This window comes from Xenopus laevis, chromosome 9_10S (assembly GCF_017654675.1).
Source record: "Xenopus laevis strain J_2021 chromosome 9_10S, Xenopus_laevis_v10.1, whole genome shotgun sequence".
Lineage (NCBI taxonomy): Eukaryota > Metazoa > Chordata > Amphibia > Anura > Pipidae > Xenopus > Xenopus laevis.
In genome coordinates this window covers 30,933,853-30,957,683 of record NC_054388.1, presented here as the reverse complement: position 1 = coordinate 30,957,683, position 23,831 = coordinate 30,933,853, and the positions used below count along the sequence as shown (strand labels likewise).

The following is a 23,831-nucleotide window of genomic DNA, read 5'->3' as shown; positions in this document are numbered from 1 at the left end:
AGAGTTTTATTGTTACTGTTACTTTTGTTACTTATCTTTCTATTTAATCCCTCTCCTATTCATCTTCCTGTCTCTCATTCAAACCACTGATTTCTAGGATAAATTGGTCCCTAACAACAAGATAGCTGCTGAAATCCAATCTGAAGGGCTTGTCATCATCATAATTTATTTATATAGTGCTAACAAATTACATATCGGTTTACAACGAACAGAGCACAAACAACAAACAAGGGTTTACAGAGTACAATAGGATCTTACTCGCAAGAGCGTACAAACTAAAGGGTTAAGGTAAAAACGCAGAATAAATTAATAGAAAGTTGAATAATTCAAACAATTAGAAATCACAATGTGTTATATTTTTACTAAGTCAGTTGTACAATAGTTGCATTTCTGCTCATAAAAACAGTCATCTTTAATTTAATATCTGTATCAGACACAAGAGCGAGACCCTTTATTTTGAATACACAGGCCATTTATTCATAGTATACATACATACATATACAGTAGAATCTCCATTTTACTTTTTTCAGGGGACCAGAAAAAAATTATGTAAAATCCAGTAAACTGTAAAATCAGGGAATTCTATTATGCATAATATATAGGTGGGACCACAAAACAACAATGTAAAATGAGGGAAAAGTTAAAATCAGGGGATTTAAAATGGGGGTTCTACTGTATACACAGTACTTACTTTTTCCATATAGCTGGCAAACCAGTCTGGTGGGATTACAGTTGATTCCTTGGTCTCAGCTGGTGCGAGCTGCTCCTGTCCAAGATTAAGATTCAGTAGCAAAATATAAGTTAACATTTGGATATTATATAATTTTCAATAAGGTTTCTTATAATGCCAAGGTGGCCTTTACAACACAGATATGGATTTGACAGCACACTAATCGTATTCACTGGTGAAATTATGATACAGGACCAGAAAGTCATTATGTATATATTACAGTAGGAAACAGCAGACACCATGCAACAGGATGACAATGAAGATTGAAAACAGGAAGTGTGAAAGAATGAGTCTATGGGAATGGATAGAAAAGGGCAATAAGATATCTTTGAATCAACTTCTATAGGAAAGAACAGGTGATTACTGGAATGGATTGTTAATAGGAAACTACAGTTTGCTAATCAGTTAGTATGGTTGATTGTCTAGCACAGAGAATAATAAGAAGAATCTAACAATATATTATATAATCACCGCTGCACTACTGGAAGTTTGTGCCCTTTGCATGTCTTGCCCCACTGTCCTTGCAAGAATGGAATAATGCCCCAATGGTCTCTTTCCATTTGCGACAGCAGGAGAGCTTTTTGGCTCCAGGGGTTTATTAAGTTCTTCAAAACTTGCAGGCTCTTCGCTCTTGTTAGGCTGTTGCTTGTCATAGGCATTCATTTTCAGAAGTCCTCCTGGATTAACTGCACTCTGAAAAAGTAATTGAGATTTATGAAAATGTTAATGCAATAAAGATGGCGCAACACATAACAGAGGCCCATACCATTCAATCTCAATTTCCTAGAGGAACAGTTAAGCTGGGTGTATCAAACATGGAGAGTTATCTCATTCAACCTGACTTATGCAAGCCATTCATTAGAGAGCATGAAGGTAGTCACACAAACTGCAGAACTGTGCTGCTACTTTTTATTACACTACGTTACAGATCACATGGACCCTTTCTCAAGTGTAAATAACCCCTGCTTATGGGCTTATTTATTCATTTATTTTTAACAATCAAATTTGTAAAGTTTGTGAGTTTTTTTATACTTCGGATAAACGCACAATTTAAAAAACCTTGAATGTTCCCTTATTTATGAAAAAATCAGAATGTAAAATACTCGATTGAATAGAATAGTGAAAAAAAACAAAAAATGTCATAGTTTATAGGCTTAAAAACGTGAATCGCTCTAATTTGTAGAGTTTATAGGCTATAAAAACTAAAATTTATGAGTTTACAAATTCTAAAATCATTTAGGGGGTTATTTACTAAGCTCCGAATACCCGAAATTCCCTGAAAACTTTGTGATTTTTTGTGTTATAATAGGCTTAAAAGAAAAATCTGAATTTATTAAACCCCGAGGGCTAAAAAGCCCAAATATAAAAACACGGCATCTCAAACCTGTCGAGGTTGCATAACAGTCAATGGGTTTCGGGCAATGTCACAATGTTTTTGGAGCTTTCGGGTAAAAAAATCATGAAAATCGGAGCTTTTACCGCAAAGGTAATTTTCTGGAAAATGTAATAATAGATTAAAAACACAAGCGGGTTAGATCGGAAAAACCAGAGCGGGTTAGATCGGAGTTTGTAGCAGCCAATCTTGAGATAAATTCGGACCTTGATAAATAACCCCCTTAGAGTCATTAAAAAAAATTACTTGAATTTTGCCTCCCATTGACTTCTACATGACCACCACGCCAGCTTTTAGATGCTGATTTTTTACATTCAAGTTTTTTTTTGCTTAATAAATACCAGACAGTTGAGTTTTTGAAATTAGAATTAGAATTTGTGTGTTTTTGTGCAAAAAAAACTTGAATTGTGACAAAAATTGAACTTCGAACCACGATAAGTGTACAGCGCTCCTCCCCAGACAAAGTGTCCAATCAATCTATTAGCACAATCAAATCACAGAATGCATGATTAGTGTCCAGTTTAACTTAGACAATAAACCCTATGATAACCATGTAATACCTTGCCTCTATATTTTCCAAATGTTAATATGATGCCTTCATATATGGCCATACATGCAGAGATTCGCTTGTTTGCCAAGGACACCAAACAAGTGGATCTCTCCCTGATATGGCCAACTTGGCAACGCCGAAAATACAGGTAGTTAGTCCGAGGGCTGCCATCAACGAACCAATGAGGAGAATTTTAAACTGATTTTAAGCCAGATATTGTCCGTGGAAGTCGTTGGATGGCCCTATACACTGCAGACTTAGTCTGTCAGCAGACTATATCGTGTATGGCCACCTTTATACATTGATGCCTCAGATCTTTGTCCAAAATGCTGCACAGAGGCTTGGACCTATTATCAGGTGTTCTGTTACTGTCCCATCACACAGAGGTTTTGATGCACTATACTAAAATTTGCGGGAAGGCTCCCAGCACAAACATATGCTTTCTTGCTCTCTGACTCTTGGGTATTGTAGAAGTTCCTCACATGAAGGCTCACCCCAGACTCTGCTACATTCAATTATAATATTACTCCAAGAAGACAATCCTTTTGCATTGAAAACAGACCTTTGCTTCCACATTTAATTATTGGAGAAAACATAGTGACGACTCACTACCATACCAGAAATGAACATATATTGCTAGAGGCTATAAGTCTCATGTTGTCCAGGTCAACTTTGGGTTGCTAAATAGCCACATCCTGTGTTCATTGTGTTTGTTCAATGCACAAAATGATTACAAGAATAGCACAATATAATATATAATCACCATTATATTGCTGGAAAGGTGTGCCCTCTTAATATCTTGCTCCACTGTCCCTGCCAGCAAGGAATAATGCTCCAGTGGTCTCTTTCCAGTTCTGACAGCAGGACAGCTTTTGGTCTCCAATGGTTTATTCAATTCTGCAAAATGTGCAGGCTCTTCACTCTTGCTAGGCTGTTGCTTGTCATAGACATTAATTCGCAGAAGTCCTCCCTGCTTCACTGCACTCTGAAAAGATCATTGAGATTTATGAAAAATGTGAATACTATAAAAATGGAGCAGTGCGTAACAAATACCCATAATTACAGGTAACTATTGTGATATAAAGGAGCCTATTCATGTTCGCTCATACATATGGGGGTACCATTCATCCATCTTTGGAAATCTGTATAATCCAGAATGACATCCAGAGTTCTGGGTACAGAAAAGCATAATCAACTAGTAACTAGTTGTAGCTCTGCATTTTCAAAAACATATATACTTAGGGGCAGATTCACTAAGGGTCGAATTTCGAAGTAAAAAATACTTCGAAATTCGACCCTCGAATTGAAATCCTTCGACTTCGAATATCGAAGTCGAAGGATTTAGCGCTAAACGTTCGTTCGATCGATCGAAGGATTTTTCATTCGATCGAACGATTAAATCCTTCGAATCGAACGATTCGAAGGATTTTAATCCAACGATCGAAGGAAAATCCTTCGATCAAAAAAAGTTTAGCAAGCCTATGGGGACCTTCCCCATAGGCTAACATTGACTTCGGTAGGTTTTATCTGCCGAAGTAGGGGGTCGAAGTTTTTTTTAAAGGGAAAGTACTTCGACTATCGAATGGTCGAATAGTCGAATGATTTTTCGTTCGAATCGTTCGAGTCGAAGGTCGTAGTCGAAGGAGCCCATTCGATGGTCGAAGTACCCAAAAAATACTTCGAAATTCGAAGTATTTTTCATTCGAATCCTTCACTCAAGCTTAGTGAATCGGCCCCTTAGCATGTGTTATTTTGACCTTAAACCTGAAAGGTATTCAACCAGATTTTTAGCCTTTTGCCCTTATTTACTGCCCCAGTTTTGGGTTGTTGGGTAGACTGTGGAAGTCTGATGCGTAATTAAAATCATACTGACCTTTAACGCTTCTTCATATTCCCCTAAAACAGACAGAATAAAATATATTAACACAGCAATTGATCATGCGCTACAGGGTTTCAATGCTATTCTCTGAATATATTGATTTGTAATGAGGAGAGTGCAGTCAGTGACCAAAACCCCCAGTCCAGTAGGAATCTTGCTGTTCATTTGAAAATCTACAGGCATCACATTTGCTGGGCAAAACCCTTATGCAGGTATAAGATCTATTACCCGAAATGCTTGGGACCTGGGTGTTTTCCAGATAAGGGATTTTCTGTAATTTGACTCACCGTGCCTTAAGTCTACCACAAATCATTTAAACATTAAATAAACCCAATAGGATTATTTTGCCACCAATATAGATTCATGCATCTTGGTTGCCTTCAATGATAAAGCGCGGTTTTATTATTAGGGATGCACCGAATCCAGGATTCTGTTTGGGATTCAGCCTTTTCCAGCAGGATTCGTATACGGCCGAATCCTTCTCCAGCTGAATCGAATCCTAATTTGCATATGCAAATTAGGGGTGGGGAGGGAAATTGCGTGACTTTTTGTCAGAAAACAAGGAAGTAAACATTTGTCAGAAAACAAGGAAGTAAACATTTTTCTCCCTTCGGTTCGGTATTCGGCCAAATCTTTTGTGAAGGATTCAGGGGTTCAGCCGAATCCAAAATAGTGGATTCGGTGCATCCCTATTTATTATTACAGAAAAAAAGAAGACCATTTAAATAAAATATATAATTATTTGCTTAAATCAGAGTATATGGCAGAGGACCTTTTTGTAATTCAGAGCTTTCTAGATAATAGGGTTCCAGATATGGGATCCCATACCTCTACTACACTAATAAGCCCTAACAAGGGTGAAACTGGATCAAATCAGTACCTAATCCGAGCTGTGCTTCCATATTCAGTAGCTAAGAATCTGCTTGTAGAGTTTTCTATTAAAATGGAAAAATTTGAAGTAAAACATTAGGTTCCTTCTCTTGTTTCTGAGGAAATTATGAGAAAACTATTCATGCCAGTAAGGCTTGACATTAAAAGAAACCGTCTTTGTCCCAGTGGTGAAAAAACAAAACACAATTATATTAATTACATTATAAATGTGTTTTCTACATTTAAGATATTTGGTGTTGGTGATATGATACATAGATAGATATGATAGAGATCTGTCTAAATTACTGTACAAGGCATAGTTGTCTAACTGTACAGAGGTACTAAAGGGGAAATGTAATAAAATTCGCAAAGACTAAAAAAAAGATTGGCCTGTCGCAATGTAATATTTTTCATTAGGCTTTTATTGCATTGCGAATCTTAATAGTACATTGTGAACCTTTAACACCTGCTTTGCAGTTCTGTTAAGTATTTTGTCGCAAAAAATGGTTTGTGAAATCTTATTTACATACACTGCAAACATATACAAAAGCAATCTGGTCGCAAACTTTGCAAGGAAGTTGTCTAGGTCTTAAATCAGTAAAAAAAATGGCTTAACTTTTTTGCAAGTGTCATTGCAAAAGTTTTTGTGTTTTACGAAACATATTATATTCCCCATTGAGTGCTGTGTTGTATGGGAGTGTAATAAAAGACTTTAAGAAGGGCTCTTCTTGCATTTGCTTGCCTTTTTCTTGCCTTCCACCAAAGCAGAAAGCAGGAGTTAAGTGACCCCAGTATTCTCTATGCTGCATTGTGTCTCATCCTCATTCAATGAACGAGTATAGATAAATCCCAAAAAGCATTCCTGAAAATGGTGGACTTCGAAATGCTGCAGAGAAATTAAATCAAAAACAGCTGAACCTGAAATGGTATTTTTTTAAAGCCACCACCAGTGAGATGTCTATTTAATACAAATTGCAGGTCTTAAAAGTGAACTACAGTAGAACCTCAATTTTACATCTCCTGATTTTAAGTTCCCTTCATTTTACATTGATGATTTGTGGTCCCACCTATATATTATGCATAATACATTACCCTGATTTTACATTTTCCTGAATTTTACATCATTTTTTTCTGGTCCCCCTGAAAAATGTAAAATGGGGGGTTCTACTGTATGTCCAATTAAAATCTGCATGTTATGTAATTAAGAATATTATAGTTTGAAATGCAATGGTTTATCCTTTTGCCAATGTTTATTCCGTTCATGTCTTTTACTACAATCCTTCATTTATTAATGACTTGGACAAAACATTAATACCAATATATTGGACAAAATTTTAAAAGCCGATACACATATATATGTATAAAAATACACAAACAAACACACACAAACATATTTTTAAAAAATTAGGCAATAACAGCAGAAGACAAAAGGCATGCAAAGATCCCACGAAGAAGTGCATTTTAATTATATTTTATTTAAAAAACATTAGCTAAAAAATTACCTTTTATGCTTGATGCACCTAATTACAAGCATATGTAAAGGAAACGTATATTTAATTTCAAAAAACATCAGGTTCAAAAAATAGCCTCCTGCAATTTGGACACAAATGCACCTAATGGTAGGTGCCCACCGATCCCTTGAACAGGCATTGCTGTTCTTTTGTATGGACTCCTCAAGCAGTCGGTCTGGGGCATATGCACAATACATTTGGCTTAGTACAGGAGTGCCCATTCTTTACTAACATGAGGTCTACTCTTAGTGATGTTGTCCCATTATGATCTACATCCAAAGCATTGTTAGTATTCTGTTCCATGGAAAATATTACTTAAATACTGATTTATGGGAAAATGTATATTGCTATATTTAATAATCAACTATTTCTTATGTAACCTTAGCATCCATATCTGAATGAGAAGCATGAAATAGGAGTGATTTAGACAAGCTGTTTATTGACAGTGTCTTGAGATCTACTGATCACAGCTAAAGGTCTACTGGTAGATCCTGATCAACCTTTTGGGCACCCCTGGCTTAGTATATTTGATGCTGATGTTCAGATCTGTGCCAGCTACAGTCAGTGGTCAGTTATAATAAGCAGACAATAATCTGGGCTGCACTTAATTGGCTGAAGGAGAGTTGCCTTCTGCTGCCCTCTTGAAAGAGTTAGAACCAGTAGAAAGGGGTGAACAAACACTGTTTTAATTACTATGACATTTTGTTTTTCCTCTAATATGGATTAATTATATTTTAGTTGGGATCAAGTACAATGTATTTTACTTGAATTTTTGTATTTCTAAAAAATTTTACTACAGAGAATCCAACAATTTAGGATCCAACAACCCTATTCACATCAACATTCACGCTTATAAATTTTTTTTAATTAAAATACATTTAACTTAAGCATAAATATGTTTTTACTTTATGCATGTTTACTGTATGGTTCTATGCTAGGCAGGTTGTATGACTTGGCTGTGACTCATAGTGAAAGACAACTGCGTTAACCCTGTAAGTATATACTGTATGCCAGGGAGATAGAGGATTATAGCTTTCACTCAGCACTTACAGGGTTTAGACAATTGTTTTGTTGAAAGAAGAACCTTTCTGATTTTGGAACGGTTTATTTTCATCCAGCACTCATATGAAATATGCTTGAACAAAATATATAGGTACTACAGGTATGGGCCTGTTATCCAGAATGCTCGGTACCTGAGGTTTTCCAGATAATGGATCTTTCTGTAATTTGGATCTTTATACCTTATCTACTAGGAATTCATGTAAACATTAATTAAACCCAATAGGCTGTTTTTGTTTCCAATACGCCTTAATTATATCTTAGTTTGGATCAAGTACAAGGTACTGTTTAATTATTATAGAGAAAAAGGAAGTCATTTTTAAAAAAATTGTATTCTTTGAATAAAATTAAGTCTGTGGGAGACGCCCATTCTATAATTCAGAGCTGGATAATGGGTTTTCAGATAATGGATCCCATACCTGTACAAATAAATACACCACTAAACTGAGAGTGTATTTTTATTAAAATACATATAGGGGCACATTTACTTAGGGTCAATATCGAGGGTTAATTAACCCTCGATATTCGACTGTCGAAGTAAAATCCTACGACTTTGAATATCGAAGTCGAAGGATTTACCGCAATTCGTTCGATTCGAAGGATTTTAATCCATCGATCGAACGATTTTTCTTCCACCATAAAATTGTTACAATGTTACAATGACAGTGTTGGTGAAAGCTGCAGAATTTTTAAAGGAGAACTAAAGTTTAACTAAAGAAGTAGGCTACAAAATGTTGTACATTATGCTTTGGGCTTCTATACCAGCCCAAGGCAACCCCAGATCTGTGTCTCCGAAATATCCCAGTAGCTCCCCATCTTCTTTTCTGCTGATTCACTGCACATGATCTGTGCTGCTGTCACTTACGGAGCATAAGGACCAACTCACAATATACTGTACACTAAGAATGTAACTGTCACAATATAGGACTGATTAGTAATTAATACAAATAATTATTACATGGCAACATATAGATTAGTGCAATTAGCATCAGATTTTAATAATCAGCATCACCTTATAGTACAGGCCAATCTAATTTTCTGCTTAATTATTTGCAACGACCCCTAAGCTTAGTTCAGAGCCCACTGAGCATGTAAGTGTCACTGATACTTTCCAAGATGGTGACAAGTTTGAAGTCCTGGATCATTGCTGCCATTGACAAGCTGAAACTTTAGGCTGCTGTAATAAGTTCAGTATATAAAATATGGCATTTTTAGCCATATTAATTTTTAGGGTTTAGTTCTCAGTACACCGGATGTCACAGGATGCCTAATCAGGATGAAAACAGTGGTCTGGAAAAATGCCCCTATCCATCTCAAGCACAAAGTCAGTCTGTCTGCTGTAATGTAGAACCAACGTCATTTATACTTGGGGGTGCCCAAAGTTAAGCACACCCAAATGGTTGTATTTACATACATGACACCCCAGGCTATCAGCAGAAAACTGCACCGGCCCGGGTTCTGTCCAAACATACTGTGTACTTTTAGCTTAACGTCAGACTTACAATTGCACTGACATACAATGCTATGATGCCATTCCTGCACTGGTGAAAATGTGCGACTACATGCAGCCAGTTTCCAAGCTACTGTAAGTCTATGAATCTGGGTATTATGTAGGGATGCACCGAATCCACTATTTTGGATTCAGCCGAAACCCCGAATCCTTTGCGAAAGATTCGGCCGAATACCGAACCCTAATTTGCATTTGCATATGCAAATTAGGGGTGGGAAGGGGGAAACATTTTTTACTTCCTTGTTTTCTGACAAAAAGTCACGCGTTTTCTCTCCCCGTCCCTAATTTGCATATGCAAATTAGGGTTCGGATTCGGTTCGGCCTGGCAGAAGGATTCGGCCGAATCCGAATCCTGCTGAAAAAGGCCAGATCCTGGCCGAATCCCGAACCGAATCCTGGATTCGGTGCATCCCTAGTATTATGACATCAATAACACACAAACCTAAAAAAATATCCTAAAACTGAAGCATAAAAATATGCATTACATACAGAGCACATACATACAGACAATGTCACAAGGCTGCATATTTACTATTTCTTTGCACATTCATTTACTACAAAACTTACCTTGACTGTTCACAGACACCTGAAATAAGGCAAAAAGAATTAGTGTATGTACAGAATACTAAGGCAACAGTAAAGGTTCAATAAACACTGAAAAGTGCCATTACAATTTTAGAATAGCTTAAGCTCCTTTGTTTCAAATGAGTTTCCCTTTGCACATAAGCATGTAGCAGCAGTGGTTCCTGTTGCCCCTGCTTAATGCCACCACTAGGAAAGGAAATAAAACCCCTGAAAGTAAAGCAGGGTTGTCTGCAACATTAGATAGATAGATAGATAGATAGATAGATAGATAGATAGATAGATAGATAGATAGATAGAAGCACCAGTGTATGTACCCTAATGGCCACAAAAGAACTAGGCTTTGAAGTACTGTACCTTTTACACTAGACTAGTAGTCAGTACAACAGTTGATAACAGTACTGATCCATTCCTCAGAAACTTTATCAAGTACTGTGCCTTAAGATCTGGGATTAAATTGATACTGACACGTTCCTATAAAAATAGGAACATGTCAGTATCAGTGAAAAGAAGCTGCACGCAACTATAAGCAGCTAAAACCTCCCCAAAACCACCCCCAGCCCAGCGTGTTAGTAACACGACCCTCCTACACCATTAAATCACCTTGCTGAATTGTTTCAGTCATGCTGGGCTGGGGGCGGCACAATACCTGCCATAGGCTTTAATATATCTACTTAAAGCTATATCAACTGATGACAGTATTGATCCACATGTTTGAAACTGTATCCAGTAGCACCACATACGTCTTTTACATCTCCCTAGTGCTCAAAGCATGCATAGCTCATTAGGCTAAGTTTTGATAGGATATGGCTAGTTTGACCAATGTTCCATTTAAAGGTCATTAACTTGTGTTTCAAGATATAAAAAGAACAGAATTATGAAAAGCTCCTGGAGGCATGTATCTTCATTTTCATGGGGAACTAAGGGGCCTAATTCTTTGTGGAGTATAAAATCTCCCCTAAATATTACTGGATTAATTGATGCTGCAAATAAAATAAAAATCTCTCACCTCTTCGTTATCCTCATCTATGTACTTTATCTGGATGTAGTTCAGATCATAAGAGACTAACACCTATAAAATACAAACAACACTTAGCAAATTTGTTGGCATTGGGATATAGGAAATTACAAAACAGTTGAGAAAAACAGAGAAATGATTTATACTGTTGCTAAAAATAAATATATTGTGCTCAAGCTATTTACCAGTGGAAGCAGGTCCAGACTGACATTTTGAAAGTTTAGCACAGGGTGAAATACATACCTAAGTGGCCTTTGGGTTACTTACACAGGCACAATGTCACTACACTTTGTATGAATAGGCCACTGGCACACTTTGAAGGTGTCAATCAGCAGACAGCAGTTACGGTCAGCTGGCCAGTTGCTATGGGTGACCAGACATTTGCATTTTTTATTACATTACCCTTTAAGCTAAACGCAGCAGTAGTACAAATGCTTATTACCCCAAACATTACATAAGCAACGACCCCTATTTAACCAATACTTACCATTGTCTCTACATCAGCCCAAGTTGTATTTTCAGAGTTAGATACCAGAAAGTTTTGGGATTCTCCATTACAGCTCACAAACAAATTCACCTGGGACTCCATGCTCTCTGCTCTGTAATAAATATTACACTATTAAGCATTTCACTGTTGGAAGGAAACATAGACTAGAGAGCTATTTATCCTCTGGGCTTGTCCTGTTATGTACACAAATGGTAATGGCAGTTAAAAAAGAAAATGTTCGGCCCACTGAAAATTCTGCATACAACAAGAACTAATTAATATCCCCACACTGGATACAAATGTCCAGTTTTGAACTGGACAGTCTGGTTTTCACACAGGCACTCCACTTCAAAATTGTTTGCCTTGATTTCACCTTTCTGAGAAAGCAAAAACTGCAGCACAGTAGCTTCAAATGCTTCCCAATCCATTCCCCACCTGTAATGTTATAGTCTCACCCCCTGATGCCCATAAAAACCATTGCCCCAATCCCTTACATCTATGACATCACTGCCCGTTGAAATGTGGCAATGCTAGATTAAAACTTGAAACATAGGGTAATAGCACACGGGGACATTTGTCACCCATGCTTAAATTTGCACTACAAGCAACAAGTCTCCCCAAAATGCTTTCCCATAGGCAATAAAATAACTTGCTATAGGAAAACATATGCAGCACTTTGTTTTCCTCACTAGGCAACGTCGGAAAACGAAGCACTGGGCAGATTGGCCATTATCCATCGGTAGAAACACAATATTATGGGTTTTTTTAACATTATAGACAAATAGTGTGGATGATTGTTTCCCATAAAAAGGGACAAAGAGCCAGAGGCCACCCCTTTAGATTTGAGGAAAGGAACTTGGTTATTCACGCTGAGGCCTGTGAGGTTGTGAAATGCCCTGCTGGGTGTTGTGGTGACACATTCTATTGATGCCTAGAAGAGTGGCTTGGGTGACTTCTTGCACAAGAATAAGGCTATAGTTGATCTATAGTTAGTTTTGTATAGTTTATCTATAGGGGTGTAGAGATAGGTCTCTAAAGTTAAGTACTGGGAGTCATTTGGAGTGGTTTTAATGGCCCTTTTTCAACATAACTTTACTGCGTAACTATGGAACATCAGGGTGCTAAAAGGGACTTGTCTCCCATAGCAACCAATCAGTAGCTAGTATTTACTAGTCACCTATTTAAATGCAAAGCCAATGTTGCTATGCAGTACTGCACCTGGGCAAACTGTTCTTCTGGGGCCTAAGCCTTGCATATCCAATCAAATACTTGCCTTTTTTACAGTCACTTCCGTGTTATTTCTTACTATCCTATTTACCCATCTCCTAATCAGCCTTTATTTCTACAGGTGACCCGCAAGGAATGATGGGAAATAGCCAGAGACGACATCTACAGTGTGTATATATGACGTTCTTCCTTTTTACCTACGACTTTGAATCTGTTACATTCAGACGCATCTAGACCCACAGTACCTTCAGTGTTCGGCTGTTCATGCGATCTCAGCCGGAGAGATCACAGGGGCTGTGAAATCCGCGACAGCCCCTGTTTTAACTATAGAATTCTCCGCTCGCTCCCGCAAGACTTTTTACTGTAGAACATGGCGATCTGACGTTTCCAGCTCAGAGGAGACTGCCGATTGGACGAAATGGGGACGAGGGGCGGGGTTTGATGGAACTAGTCCTTCCTGTAAACAAAGAGGCGTGGGGAAAGTCTGACCTGCAAATGAATGTGTAGTATGATATAGAGAGTGATATTTTGAGACAATTTGCAATCGGTTTCCATTTTTTATTTGTGCTTTTTGAGTTATTTATTTCAGATTTATACTTTTTATTCAGCAGCTCCCCAGTTCAGCAATCTGGTTGCTAGAGTCTAAATTGCCCTAGCAACCACACATTGGTTTGAATGAGAGTCTGAAATATGAAAAGTAGAGGGTCAGCTAAAGGTATTTATTTATTAGAATGTGGATGTGGGTTACAAAGTAACAAAGTAATGCACTGGGATTCATGTGTAACGTACAATAATAGTATTCAAAGAATTGTCAATTATCTTATACTATGGGAGCATGCCCCTTTTATGTTTCTTTATAGAATCATCTGGTCTGACCACTATTGGGGTTGTTGCACCTGACTGAGAACATGTGGGAAATATTTTTGATTTCCATTCCTATACTTAATTTCTTAAGTCTATGTGCAATATACCGTGTGACCAGTACATGTCCCCAACAGCATACAATTGCTTCTTGGTTTAAAACATCCTAAACCCGAGACTATCTTTTGAAAAAAAACATCCAGTTGAGATAGCAGATTGAATAGATACATACGTTACAAGAGTAAAGGGAAAAGAGGATATAGTTCTAAATGATAAGAAACATATGTTGCAATTTGCAGATATAAATGTTGTAGTAACTTAGTATTTTGTTATGCTTCTTATTTCACAGGATGAAACATGCACCGCTTTTATGAGTAGTTTTTATTGAACTGATGGGGACATCTACTGGTCACACGGTATATTGCACATATACTTAAGAAATTTATTGTATATTTTGTACAGGTTTTAAAAAAATTATTAGAAAATTAAGTGAAAATTTCTTAACACACTTCTTCACAAATTTTTAACGGATGCACAAAATGATTGTAGGTAAATTAGAAGACACACCATTGGTCAATATGTCACAAGGAATAGGAGGTCACTTTGGCACCATTTTGTATTGTGAGCGCTATATAAAGTTTTATTTGCACATTGTATATTATCCTTGAAAAAGGTCCCAAGAGGGACCGAAACGCTGGAGCACTGTAATGTGTGTATAATGATAAAAGACACTTATTTCACAAGGGAAGTGCTGGCCTGGGAATATTTTATTCCAAATTGTGAGTGTATATATATATATATATATATATATATATATATATATATATATATATATATATATATATATATATATAAATTTCACTCTGATACCGGAACTCTCGTTAACTGCGGTAAATGTGCCTGGGTGCAGCAAAACAAATGAAATATATCCAGAAGAATCTGCACTCACAGGGATTACTAATTAAAATTTAAGTTTTATTTTCAAAACACGGTTTGACGTTTCGGCATCTCCCTGATATATATATGTGTGTTTTCTTTAGTTGGTTCTAACGAATAACCCTTATATAATGCAGGCATGGGTTTCATTATCCAGAAATTTGTTTTCCAGAAAGCTCCAAATTATGTGAAGACCATCTCAAATGGTCTCCATTTTATCCAGATAATCCAGAATTTTAAAAATTATTTCCTTTTTCTCAGTAATAATAAAACAGTACCTTGTACTTGGTCCTTAAAGAAGAAGGAAAGGCTTGCAGCACCTGGGGGTGCCAAATGTTAGGCACCCCCAAGTGATTGTAGTTACTTACCTGAAACCCCGGACCGGTGCTCCTATCAGCAGAAAACTGCAGCGGCCCGGGGTATACAAGTGAGCACCACGGAGTGATCCACTTCCGTCTTCTTCTGTCTTAAAATTTCCCGGGGCAAACTCATGCGCAGTTGAACAAAATAGCCGACTTTTAAATGAAAGTTCGGCTTTTTAAATGAAAGTTCGGCTTTTCATTCTACCACGCAAAGAAGGATGAAGACGGAAGAAGATCACTCTGTGGTACTCACTGGTATAACCCCGGGCTGGTGTAGTTTTCTGCGGATAGGAACACTGGCCCGGGGTTTCAGGTTAGTAACTACAATTCACTTGGGGCTGCCTAACATTTTGCAACCCCAAGTGCTGCAAGCTTTCTGGATAACAGGTCCCATACCTGTAATGGAACAAACAGCAGGGTTGTAAGTTTCCATAACTAAATTGTGTTCAACCTGATATATTTTCCCACTCTGTGAGCCAAAAAGCACCCCTAGAGCCATTAAAGGAAAACTATACCCCCCAAACAATGTAGGTCTCTATAAAAAGATATTGCATAAAACAGCTCATATGTAAAATCCTGCTTCATGTAAATAAACCATTTTCATAATAATATACTTTTCTAGTAGTATGTGCCATTGGGTAATCATAAATAGAAAATTGCCATTTTAAAAAATAAGGGCCGCCCCCTGGGATCGTAGGATTCACTGTACTCACAAACATACCAACATACCAGACAAAATATGTAGGAGTGTAATGTTTAACATCCATTTGTTCTCTTATTAGGGATAAAAAAACAACTAATCTCTTATCAAAGCCAGATAGCTAAGCTCTGCATTGAGAAATTGCTTTGGGAAAGACTTTTAGGATAGGGCCACACACGTCTGGCGACTAATCGCCGCATTTTGAGCGACTTTGAAAAACGTATCGCCGCGTGTGAATAGGCGCAGGCGACTTTAGCGCTAGCGGGTGCAAGATACCAGCAAGCCATTCAGGGAGATTAGACGCGGCAATTAGTCGCCAGGCGACTAATCTTCCTGAAATCGTCCCGTGTGGCCTAGCCCTTAAGCTCTGTGATATTTCGACTTGGAAACCAAATAGTGCAATGCCTTCTTCTCCATATATTAACATTAAATTCACGGAACCGTATATAAATAGCGTTATAGTCTGCGACTCATATCACTGCTTTTAATATTTATAGGTAAGTTTCACGGGGATAGAAACACTCTCTGTATTTCATTTTAGTTGATGTAGGGTTGCCTGGTGGGTGGTCAGCAGGATTTCACAGGAGGGTATTGTCTGTTTTTGAGACACTTGGCTATTCTGTGAAGAAATCACATTCCTTCAATTTCCTAAAAAAATTAATTCCAGGTATCCTTTAGTGCTGTTTAATGTTAGAATTAGACCATGTTGTCTTTACTATACTTTACTATGCTTTAATGTTGCGAAGTAGAGAATGCACACTAATATAGAGTGCACCAGTAACTAAAACAATAACAGGCATAGGACCTGTTATCCAGAATGCTCAGAACCTGGGGCTTTCTGGATAACGGACCTTTCTGTACTGTACTAGAAAATCATGTAAGCATTAACCCAATAGGCTGGTTCTGCTTCCAATAAGTATTAATTATATCCAGCGTCAGACTGGAGGGCCTACTGGGCTTGCAGCCACAGGGGCCCCTCACTTGTAAAGTCCTCTCCAACACCCACCCCTGTGTGCCTACTTTTACAGTGCCCCAGCGCGACCGGGGGAGGTAAGGAGATGGAGAGCAGGGAGCGGGTCTGGGACAGTGGGGCCCAAAAGAGCTGGGGTCCACTGCATTTTTTCCCAGGGTCCCGCCAGCCCAATCCGACCCTGATTATATCTTAGTTTGGGTAAAGTACAAGGTATTGTTTTATTATTATAGAGAAAAAGGAAATCATTTTTAAAAATATGGATTATTTAGATAAAATGCAGCCTCTGGGACGCGACCTCTCAGTAATTTGGAGCTTTCTGGATAATGAGTTTTCAGATAACAGATGCCATATCTATATTGTCAACTTTTAGGCTAAGGCCACACTAGGTGATAGCGCCGCGATTTGACTCGCGGCGACTTTTCGCCGCGACTTTTAAGCCGCAATCGCTGGGGAAACTTTTGCGCTGGCGTCTATGGGGAATCGCGAAAAATCGCCAGCGTAAAAACACACGCGGCGATCTTTTTTCTATTGTCGCTCGAAATCGCCTAGCGAGGCAATTTCGAGCGACAGTAGAGAAAAGATCGCCGCGTGTGTTTTTACGCTGGCGATTTTTCGCGATTCCCCATAGACGCCAGCGCAAAAGTTTCCCCAGCGATTGCGGCTTAAAAGTCGCGGCGAAAAGTCGCCGCGAGTCAAATCGCGGCGCTATCGCCTAGTGTGGCCTTAGCCTTAGTTGTTGAAGAACAACGCCTAAGTACACATGCCTTATCTGATATGCATTTCTGGCATTTTGTCCAACTAGCAAAGATGAAAACTAATTCTTGACTATTAGGGGTGCTATATTGCAACACAAATCCACTCAAGAACCTCCCCTTTATTCCACCTTTGTGGTTTAACCAGACTGTGTCAAGACATGGGCAGGTGTAGTAAACACTGTTGAGGGCATTGCAAATTCGGAGTACCTTATGGGGCATATTTATCAGAAATCTTTCACCAAAGGTAAATTTCACAGGTCTCTTATTATTTGTATAGGATGGACAGATGCATCCTTTTCAAGTTAATACAGAGCTGTAGGTTTGACAGCGCCCCTATGTGTAAATCAAATGAATGCATGAGACACAAGAAGAAAGTTAGGACAAGTAGAAAGTCCCAGTACACCCTATACAAGTAGCCCACTCAATCCTTTCTGTGTCTTACACATCTCTTACTGCTTCCGTGACATAAATATTCTTCTCACACAATATTTTGCTCTGATGAGATTTGGTAATTCTGTCACATATCTAATATCTTATTCATATTTCATACCTGCATTCATTAGAGCCATGTATGAAAATTATCCTGCTTAATAAATACAGGCATCTCATTTGCAATCATTATAATTAAGACATAATATGGTCACTAAGATATACAATATTAATGATACCTCTATTCCTATATGTTTTATAGAAATGAAATGTGACTTCATCAGCAGATACACAGAACTGTAATTAAGTCTCTGACCAAAGTAAATATTAATTAAGTTTATGTATGACTATAATACAGCTGGAAGCTTGAAGTGGTAACCCATGTTTAGACTCAAGGTGAGCCCTATATATAGGACTTCTGCTGCCTATTGGTTTACTTAAAGGGATATCTTGAAAATGATGGTGTAGTTTTTATTTCTAAATTACATTGTTTACTCTGCAAATAATTCACCCATATCAAATTTTATTCCTCAATCAAGAAGTATATTTTTTTAGTTGTAATATTGGTGTGTAGGCAGCCATCTCAGGTCATTTTGTCTGATCATGTGCTTTCAGTACAAGCCAACACTTCATGATTGAACTGGTATTGTTTCTCCAACTCAGTGTAACTAAAGGAGTTGCAGTGGGACATGTATTTTTACTATTGAGTACTATTCTCAAATAGTGTATATATATATATATATATATATATATATATATATATATATATATATATATATATATATATATATATATATATATATATATATATATGTACCGCAAAATGTAGACTCATTTAACCCTATGCATGCTACAGGACCTTCAACCCCATCACTGCTGTTGCCTAAAGTGCTTACAAAGCCATGCAACAACATTTATACTGGAAAGGAAAAACCCAGGGGTGCCATGTATCAGTTTAATACTTCTTGGGAGCTTACTATAATGTAACTGCACCCAGCTTAAATCAGTGCAAGGGACACCTGGCCCCAGTAAAAACATGGTGGTGGGGGTACCAAATCTCAGAAGCAGTATCAAGTTCATGGATATCAGTGGACATGGATGAGAAGGATTTGTTATTCAACCTAATGTGAAACATGGCAGCCTGCCCAACTTCATTTACTTTATCCTAAAATGTGGGAAAGCAGCATCCAGCAGGAGGTGATGGGACTTATATCAAAGTGTGTGCCAAAGAGAACTAACAAGGCTGATACAGCCACAGCCTGCATTTAAATACAATAGCCTCTCTTTAAAGGGTAAGTAAAAACCTGGAATAATAATAAACTATATGGTGTCATGTTTGGGACAGGGCTGTTTCACATATCCAACAGCATTGTCATTGGTAAAGTTACATTCCACTCTGGTGGGATCCTCTTCAGAGGGAGGCAGATTTGCACCCCTGGGAGCAGGGTACTAGGGTGATATATATATTATGATGTAAAGGGCTATCAATATATGTAGAATAAATTAAACCCTTCTTCATTTAGCCCAGGGCTCCTAAAGCTTTTCCTAAGACTGATGGTAGATTGGGTGCTTTTTCACCCATGTGAAATCACCTCTTCTTATGGCCCAAAATACTTTTCCATCTGTATGAATTGAAATCACTGCATATAAGAAAACTGCATCATTGCATAAAAATACCCTTTGTCACCTTTTTGCATTACTACTCATTACTACTCGTAGCAGCAATTTTGATCTGTGTAGATGCCCAAATAATACTAATGGCAATGGCATGTCTATGAGCTGGTCTCATCTAGGGAAAACGTCTTCTAATGACTATGACATGTTTATGGGTCAATCTTTCTTAGTCCCAAATTGTATTTATCGCAGCAACATGTTTGGCCACTGACGCATAGTCCCAAAGAAGAGTGCAGAAGGGAGTAGTATTGAAATCTACACAGGTACATATTTAATACTGTTAGAAATACCTCTGTCTGGAGCAAGGATCCCCAACCTTTTGAAGCCGTGAGCAACATTCAGAAGTAAAAAGGAGTTGGGGAGCAACACTAGCATGAAAAATGTTCTTGGGGTGCCAAATAAGTGCTGTGATTGGCCATTTGGTAGCCCCTATGTGGATTGTCAACCTACATTGAGGCTCTGTTTAGCAGTGCACCTGGTTTTTATGAAACCAAACTTGCCCCCAAGCCAGGAATTCAAAAATAAACACCTGCTTCAAAGCCACTTGGAGCAACATCCAAGAGGTTGGAGAGTAACATGTTGCTCATGAGCTACTGGTCTAGTAGAAACCCTATTAATGATAATTAATTTATTTCACACTCATGCAGAGAGTTGTGAAATCCGGTATAAGCTTATTCGATAGTGTTTATAAACTTCAAATTTTTCTCACCATTCAGTTAAACTGGCTCAGGTGCCAAATGCCCCGAGCCTCTCACTTAAGGAAGGGGGGAGAGAGAAAAACCATCCCCAACTTTGATATCCCCAATCTTCAATTTGGTATTTAGCTTACCGGATTTCTGCTGTGACCCGGGTGCAGCCGCCCCGAGTCCCTTGCCAAGAAATAAACGCCAAGTTACGATTATTGATGTATGGCAGCGCACTCCAGACCACATTCAATAGTCACCAACACCGCAGTCGCTTGTTAAAAAGATAAATTTTATTTGAACATTAGGCTAATAAGCGTCTGAGGTCTGACGCGTTTCGTGTTCACACACTTCCTCAGAGACCTCCTAGTAGAAACCCTATGTCCTCTAGATAATTTCCACATGCAGCAAATATCCCTTGGAAATGGCAGTGATACTGCTAAGAGCTACACTGATTTGTATTCATCCCAGGCTATAGACATGGAAAGAAAGATAGTGAAGCATTCCAGAGTAAAGGGAGGGGTTAATGATTTAAGGGTTAATTGCTTCTATTCTTTCAGTTTCACAAAAAAAAAAAATGTGCTGTCTTACAGCTGCTAACAGATTTTGAAATATGCGTCTTTGGATCATTCACTGACATGACACTTGGTTTGGTTAGAAAGAAAAGCTATACAAAAAATGTAAATAATGCGATGCATCTGCTTTCATTTACCAGCCTGCTCTGACAAATAAAAGTACATTTGAATTGTATAGTCGTACTCTATATTTTATAATCCACACGTTTCAGTGAGTCATGTGACATCTTATCTGCCCAGGTCGTCCAGCATCCCAAAGATGATACTACTTTGATGGATTTTGTTCATATACAGTACCTAATTGGTGGTATTAGCAATCATATATTGCTTTCACTGTCCTCCTCCATACTAACAGCTTAAAGTTGCAGTTGCACCCAATGCATACACAATTTTAGAATCTTAGTCCAATTGGAGAATTTCAAATAGGTTGCCCACTACAGATCTCAAAATTACAGGCCATAATTGCCAAGTTGAGAGATCTTAATTTTAATATACTTGTACACCAGTCTGTATGTGTATATAGTTATAAAAATTACCATTTCTGATGGAGAAGGAAGTAAATAATCCTTCTTTTGACAGACTTTGATAAGGTATTAGAGGTTACATAATATCTAAAGTGTCTAACGTGGGTGTACTGTGTCTGTTTTCTTTACTAAATAATATTTTTGACTGTTGTATTGCCCTGTTGTATACAGATGATCTTGAGTGGATCGTGTCAAAGTGTGGAGCCTCTGTGGTGAAAAAATGTAATTTTAAAATAAAAACATGTAAGTATATATTCATGTATGTTATATACGAATGTAAAGATCTATGTGATGGGTACGAGAAGAAAAGACTGAACTGAATGAGGGAACCTTGTTCTGGGGAGTTTCTCAAGCTTGAGAAACTCGTACCCATCACATGATAACCATTACAAATATCAATTCCTAAACTTTTTGTTTTTAATGTATGCTTTCAGGAAATTTTTTCCTTTTTAATATCAGTCATGGCAACTTGATATGATGTATGAACTATATCTGTTTTTAACCATATTCATATTTAGAAAAATGCATGGTCAGAATTTCTTTGGCCGGGACCTTGGAGGAGAAGGGCAGGTAAAATCACTGGGGGGTATCAAATTGTTAGGCCCCCAGTGATTTTAGTGGCTTATGTTCAGCCCAAAGCTAGCGCCCCTGTGGTTCTGAAGCAGCCCAGGGTACTGTTCACTGAAAACCACACCACCATCGTATTTCATTCTCCCAGGTATTCCCTGCTCCAATTCTAGCGGGGTGCAAGCACAGTAGAGAAATCTACTTGTACCCAGATAAAATGAATTATTATGCAATAACTGGTTATTATTAAAGGAGAAAGAAGATTAAAATCACTGGGGTGCCAAAATCATAGACATCGCCCCCCAGTAATTATAATAACCTGATACCTGGATAGCTGCTCCAACCCAGGGTATTTTATGTAGATCATTTTTGCCATCTTCTTCTGCTTCTTTGGACTTATTTTTGTTCTGGTTCAAGAAAGCACATGCACAGTAGAATGAAAGCCAAAATTAGATGCAAAAACCCAACTTTATCACTCTGTTGCTCATTCACCTGCCTCGACATGTAGAAAAGAAGACCGAAGAGGAAGAAGATCATAGTGACTGAGCTTCTATAGGAGTATAACAGGCTGGTTCAGTTTTTAGGGAACAGGAGTGCCAGTCTGGGTATTAGGTAAGCGATTGTAATAACTGTGGAGCATTACAGTGATTACACCTTTAGTTCTCTTTTAATATATATATATATAAATAATATTCATCAGTCCCTGCTCCAGTGGAGCTCACAATATAAGGTTTTACTATTACTAACATCCCCCCCAGTGATTACACCTTTAGTTCTCTTTTAATATATATATATATTCCACCAGGGTGTCGGCACTCACGAAAAAGGATGTTAGTATGCCTGGGTGCAGAAACAATAACTTCATCCATAACGCTCCAAAGGAATCCGCACTCACAGGTCTTATATTAAATTAAAATTATTTATTTAGAACAAATGACTAACGTTTCGGCCCCTCCGAGGCCTTTGAGAAAGGCCTCGGAGGGGCCAAAACGTTAGTCATTTGTTCTAAATAAATTCATTTGTTCTAAATAAATAATTTTAATTTAATATAAGACCTGTGAGTGCGGATTCCTTTGGAGCGTTATATATATATATATATATATATATATATATATATATATATATATATATATATATATATATATATATATATATATATATATAATATTCATCAGTCCCTGCTCCAGTGGAGCTCACAATATAAGGTTTTTACTACATTTCCCACAGAATATGGCCAATTTCATCAAGAGTCCGTAGACCTAACTGGGTTTGGAAGGAAACCCATGCAGACACATAGAAAACATCCAAACTTTTTGTAGATACTTCCCTGTCTGGAATCAAACCTAGAACCCCATCCCACTGCAAGACAATAATGCGATCAGGCAGGACTACTGTGTAAAAGAATCTTCAAACTGATTCCCAATCTTTGGTTTTCATTGTAGAATGCAACATCGCTTGTGATTGTGCAACGTGATGCTAGTGTGGAAGATTTTTCTGGTAAGATGCAGCCTGTTTTATATAATATATAAGTTGGAAACAGGTAGCACTGTCAAATATTTTTGTTCCTATCTCAGGTCTCTAGTAATATCAAAGGGGTGGGTCACCTTTAAGGTAACTTTTATTATGTTATAGAACTGCACATTCTAAGCAACTTTTCAATTGGTTTTCAATAGCTCTGTAATGCTACAAATGTGTTGTTATTGTTACTTCTTATTACTGATCCTTCTATTCAGGCCCTCTCCTATTCATATTCCAGTCTCTTATTCAAATCAATTCATGGTTGCTAGGGTAATTTGGACCCTAGTTACCAGCTTAATATGCAAATTGAAGAGCTGCTGAATAAAAAGCTAAATAACTCCACACATAATTAAAAAATGAAAATCAATTGCAAAATGTCTCAGAATATCACTCTCTACATCATACTAAAAGTTATCTCAAAGGTGAACAACCAGTAACGTAACTAGAGGGGGGCGTGC

At 37.8% G+C, this 23,831-nt stretch overlaps 1 protein-coding gene across 7 annotated transcripts in view; it reads right to left on the bottom strand.

Annotated features, from left to right (window-relative positions):
• The window catches only part of nbr1.S (neighbor of BRCA1 gene 1 S homeolog), a 34,734-nt gene extending 21,512 nt beyond the window's left edge, over positions 1–13,222 (bottom strand). For 2 of the 7 annotated variants that reach the window (XM_018238363.2, XM_018238365.2), the window contains exons 1-8: positions 13,062–13,222; positions 11,590–11,701; positions 11,094–11,156; positions 10,070–10,088; positions 4,547–4,569; positions 3,437–3,658; positions 1,202–1,423; positions 692–766 (exon numbers count right to left, since the gene is read on the bottom strand). In XM_018238363.2, the coding sequence (XP_018093852.1) occupies positions 692–766; positions 1,202–1,423; positions 3,437–3,658; positions 4,547–4,569; positions 10,070–10,088; positions 11,094–11,156; positions 11,590–11,691 (726 nt within the window). In that variant the 5' untranslated portion in view covers positions 11,692–11,701; positions 13,062–13,222. Of the gene's footprint in view, positions 1–691; positions 767–1,201; positions 1,424–3,436; positions 3,659–4,546; positions 4,570–10,069; positions 10,089–11,093; positions 11,157–11,589; positions 11,702–13,013; positions 13,035–13,061 lie in introns of those variants that run through there. The other 5 variants (XM_018238367.2, XM_041578820.1, XM_018238366.2 and 2 more) reach the window with 4 other exon arrangements.
• Between the last annotated feature and the right edge of the window lie 10,609 nt (positions 13,223–23,831).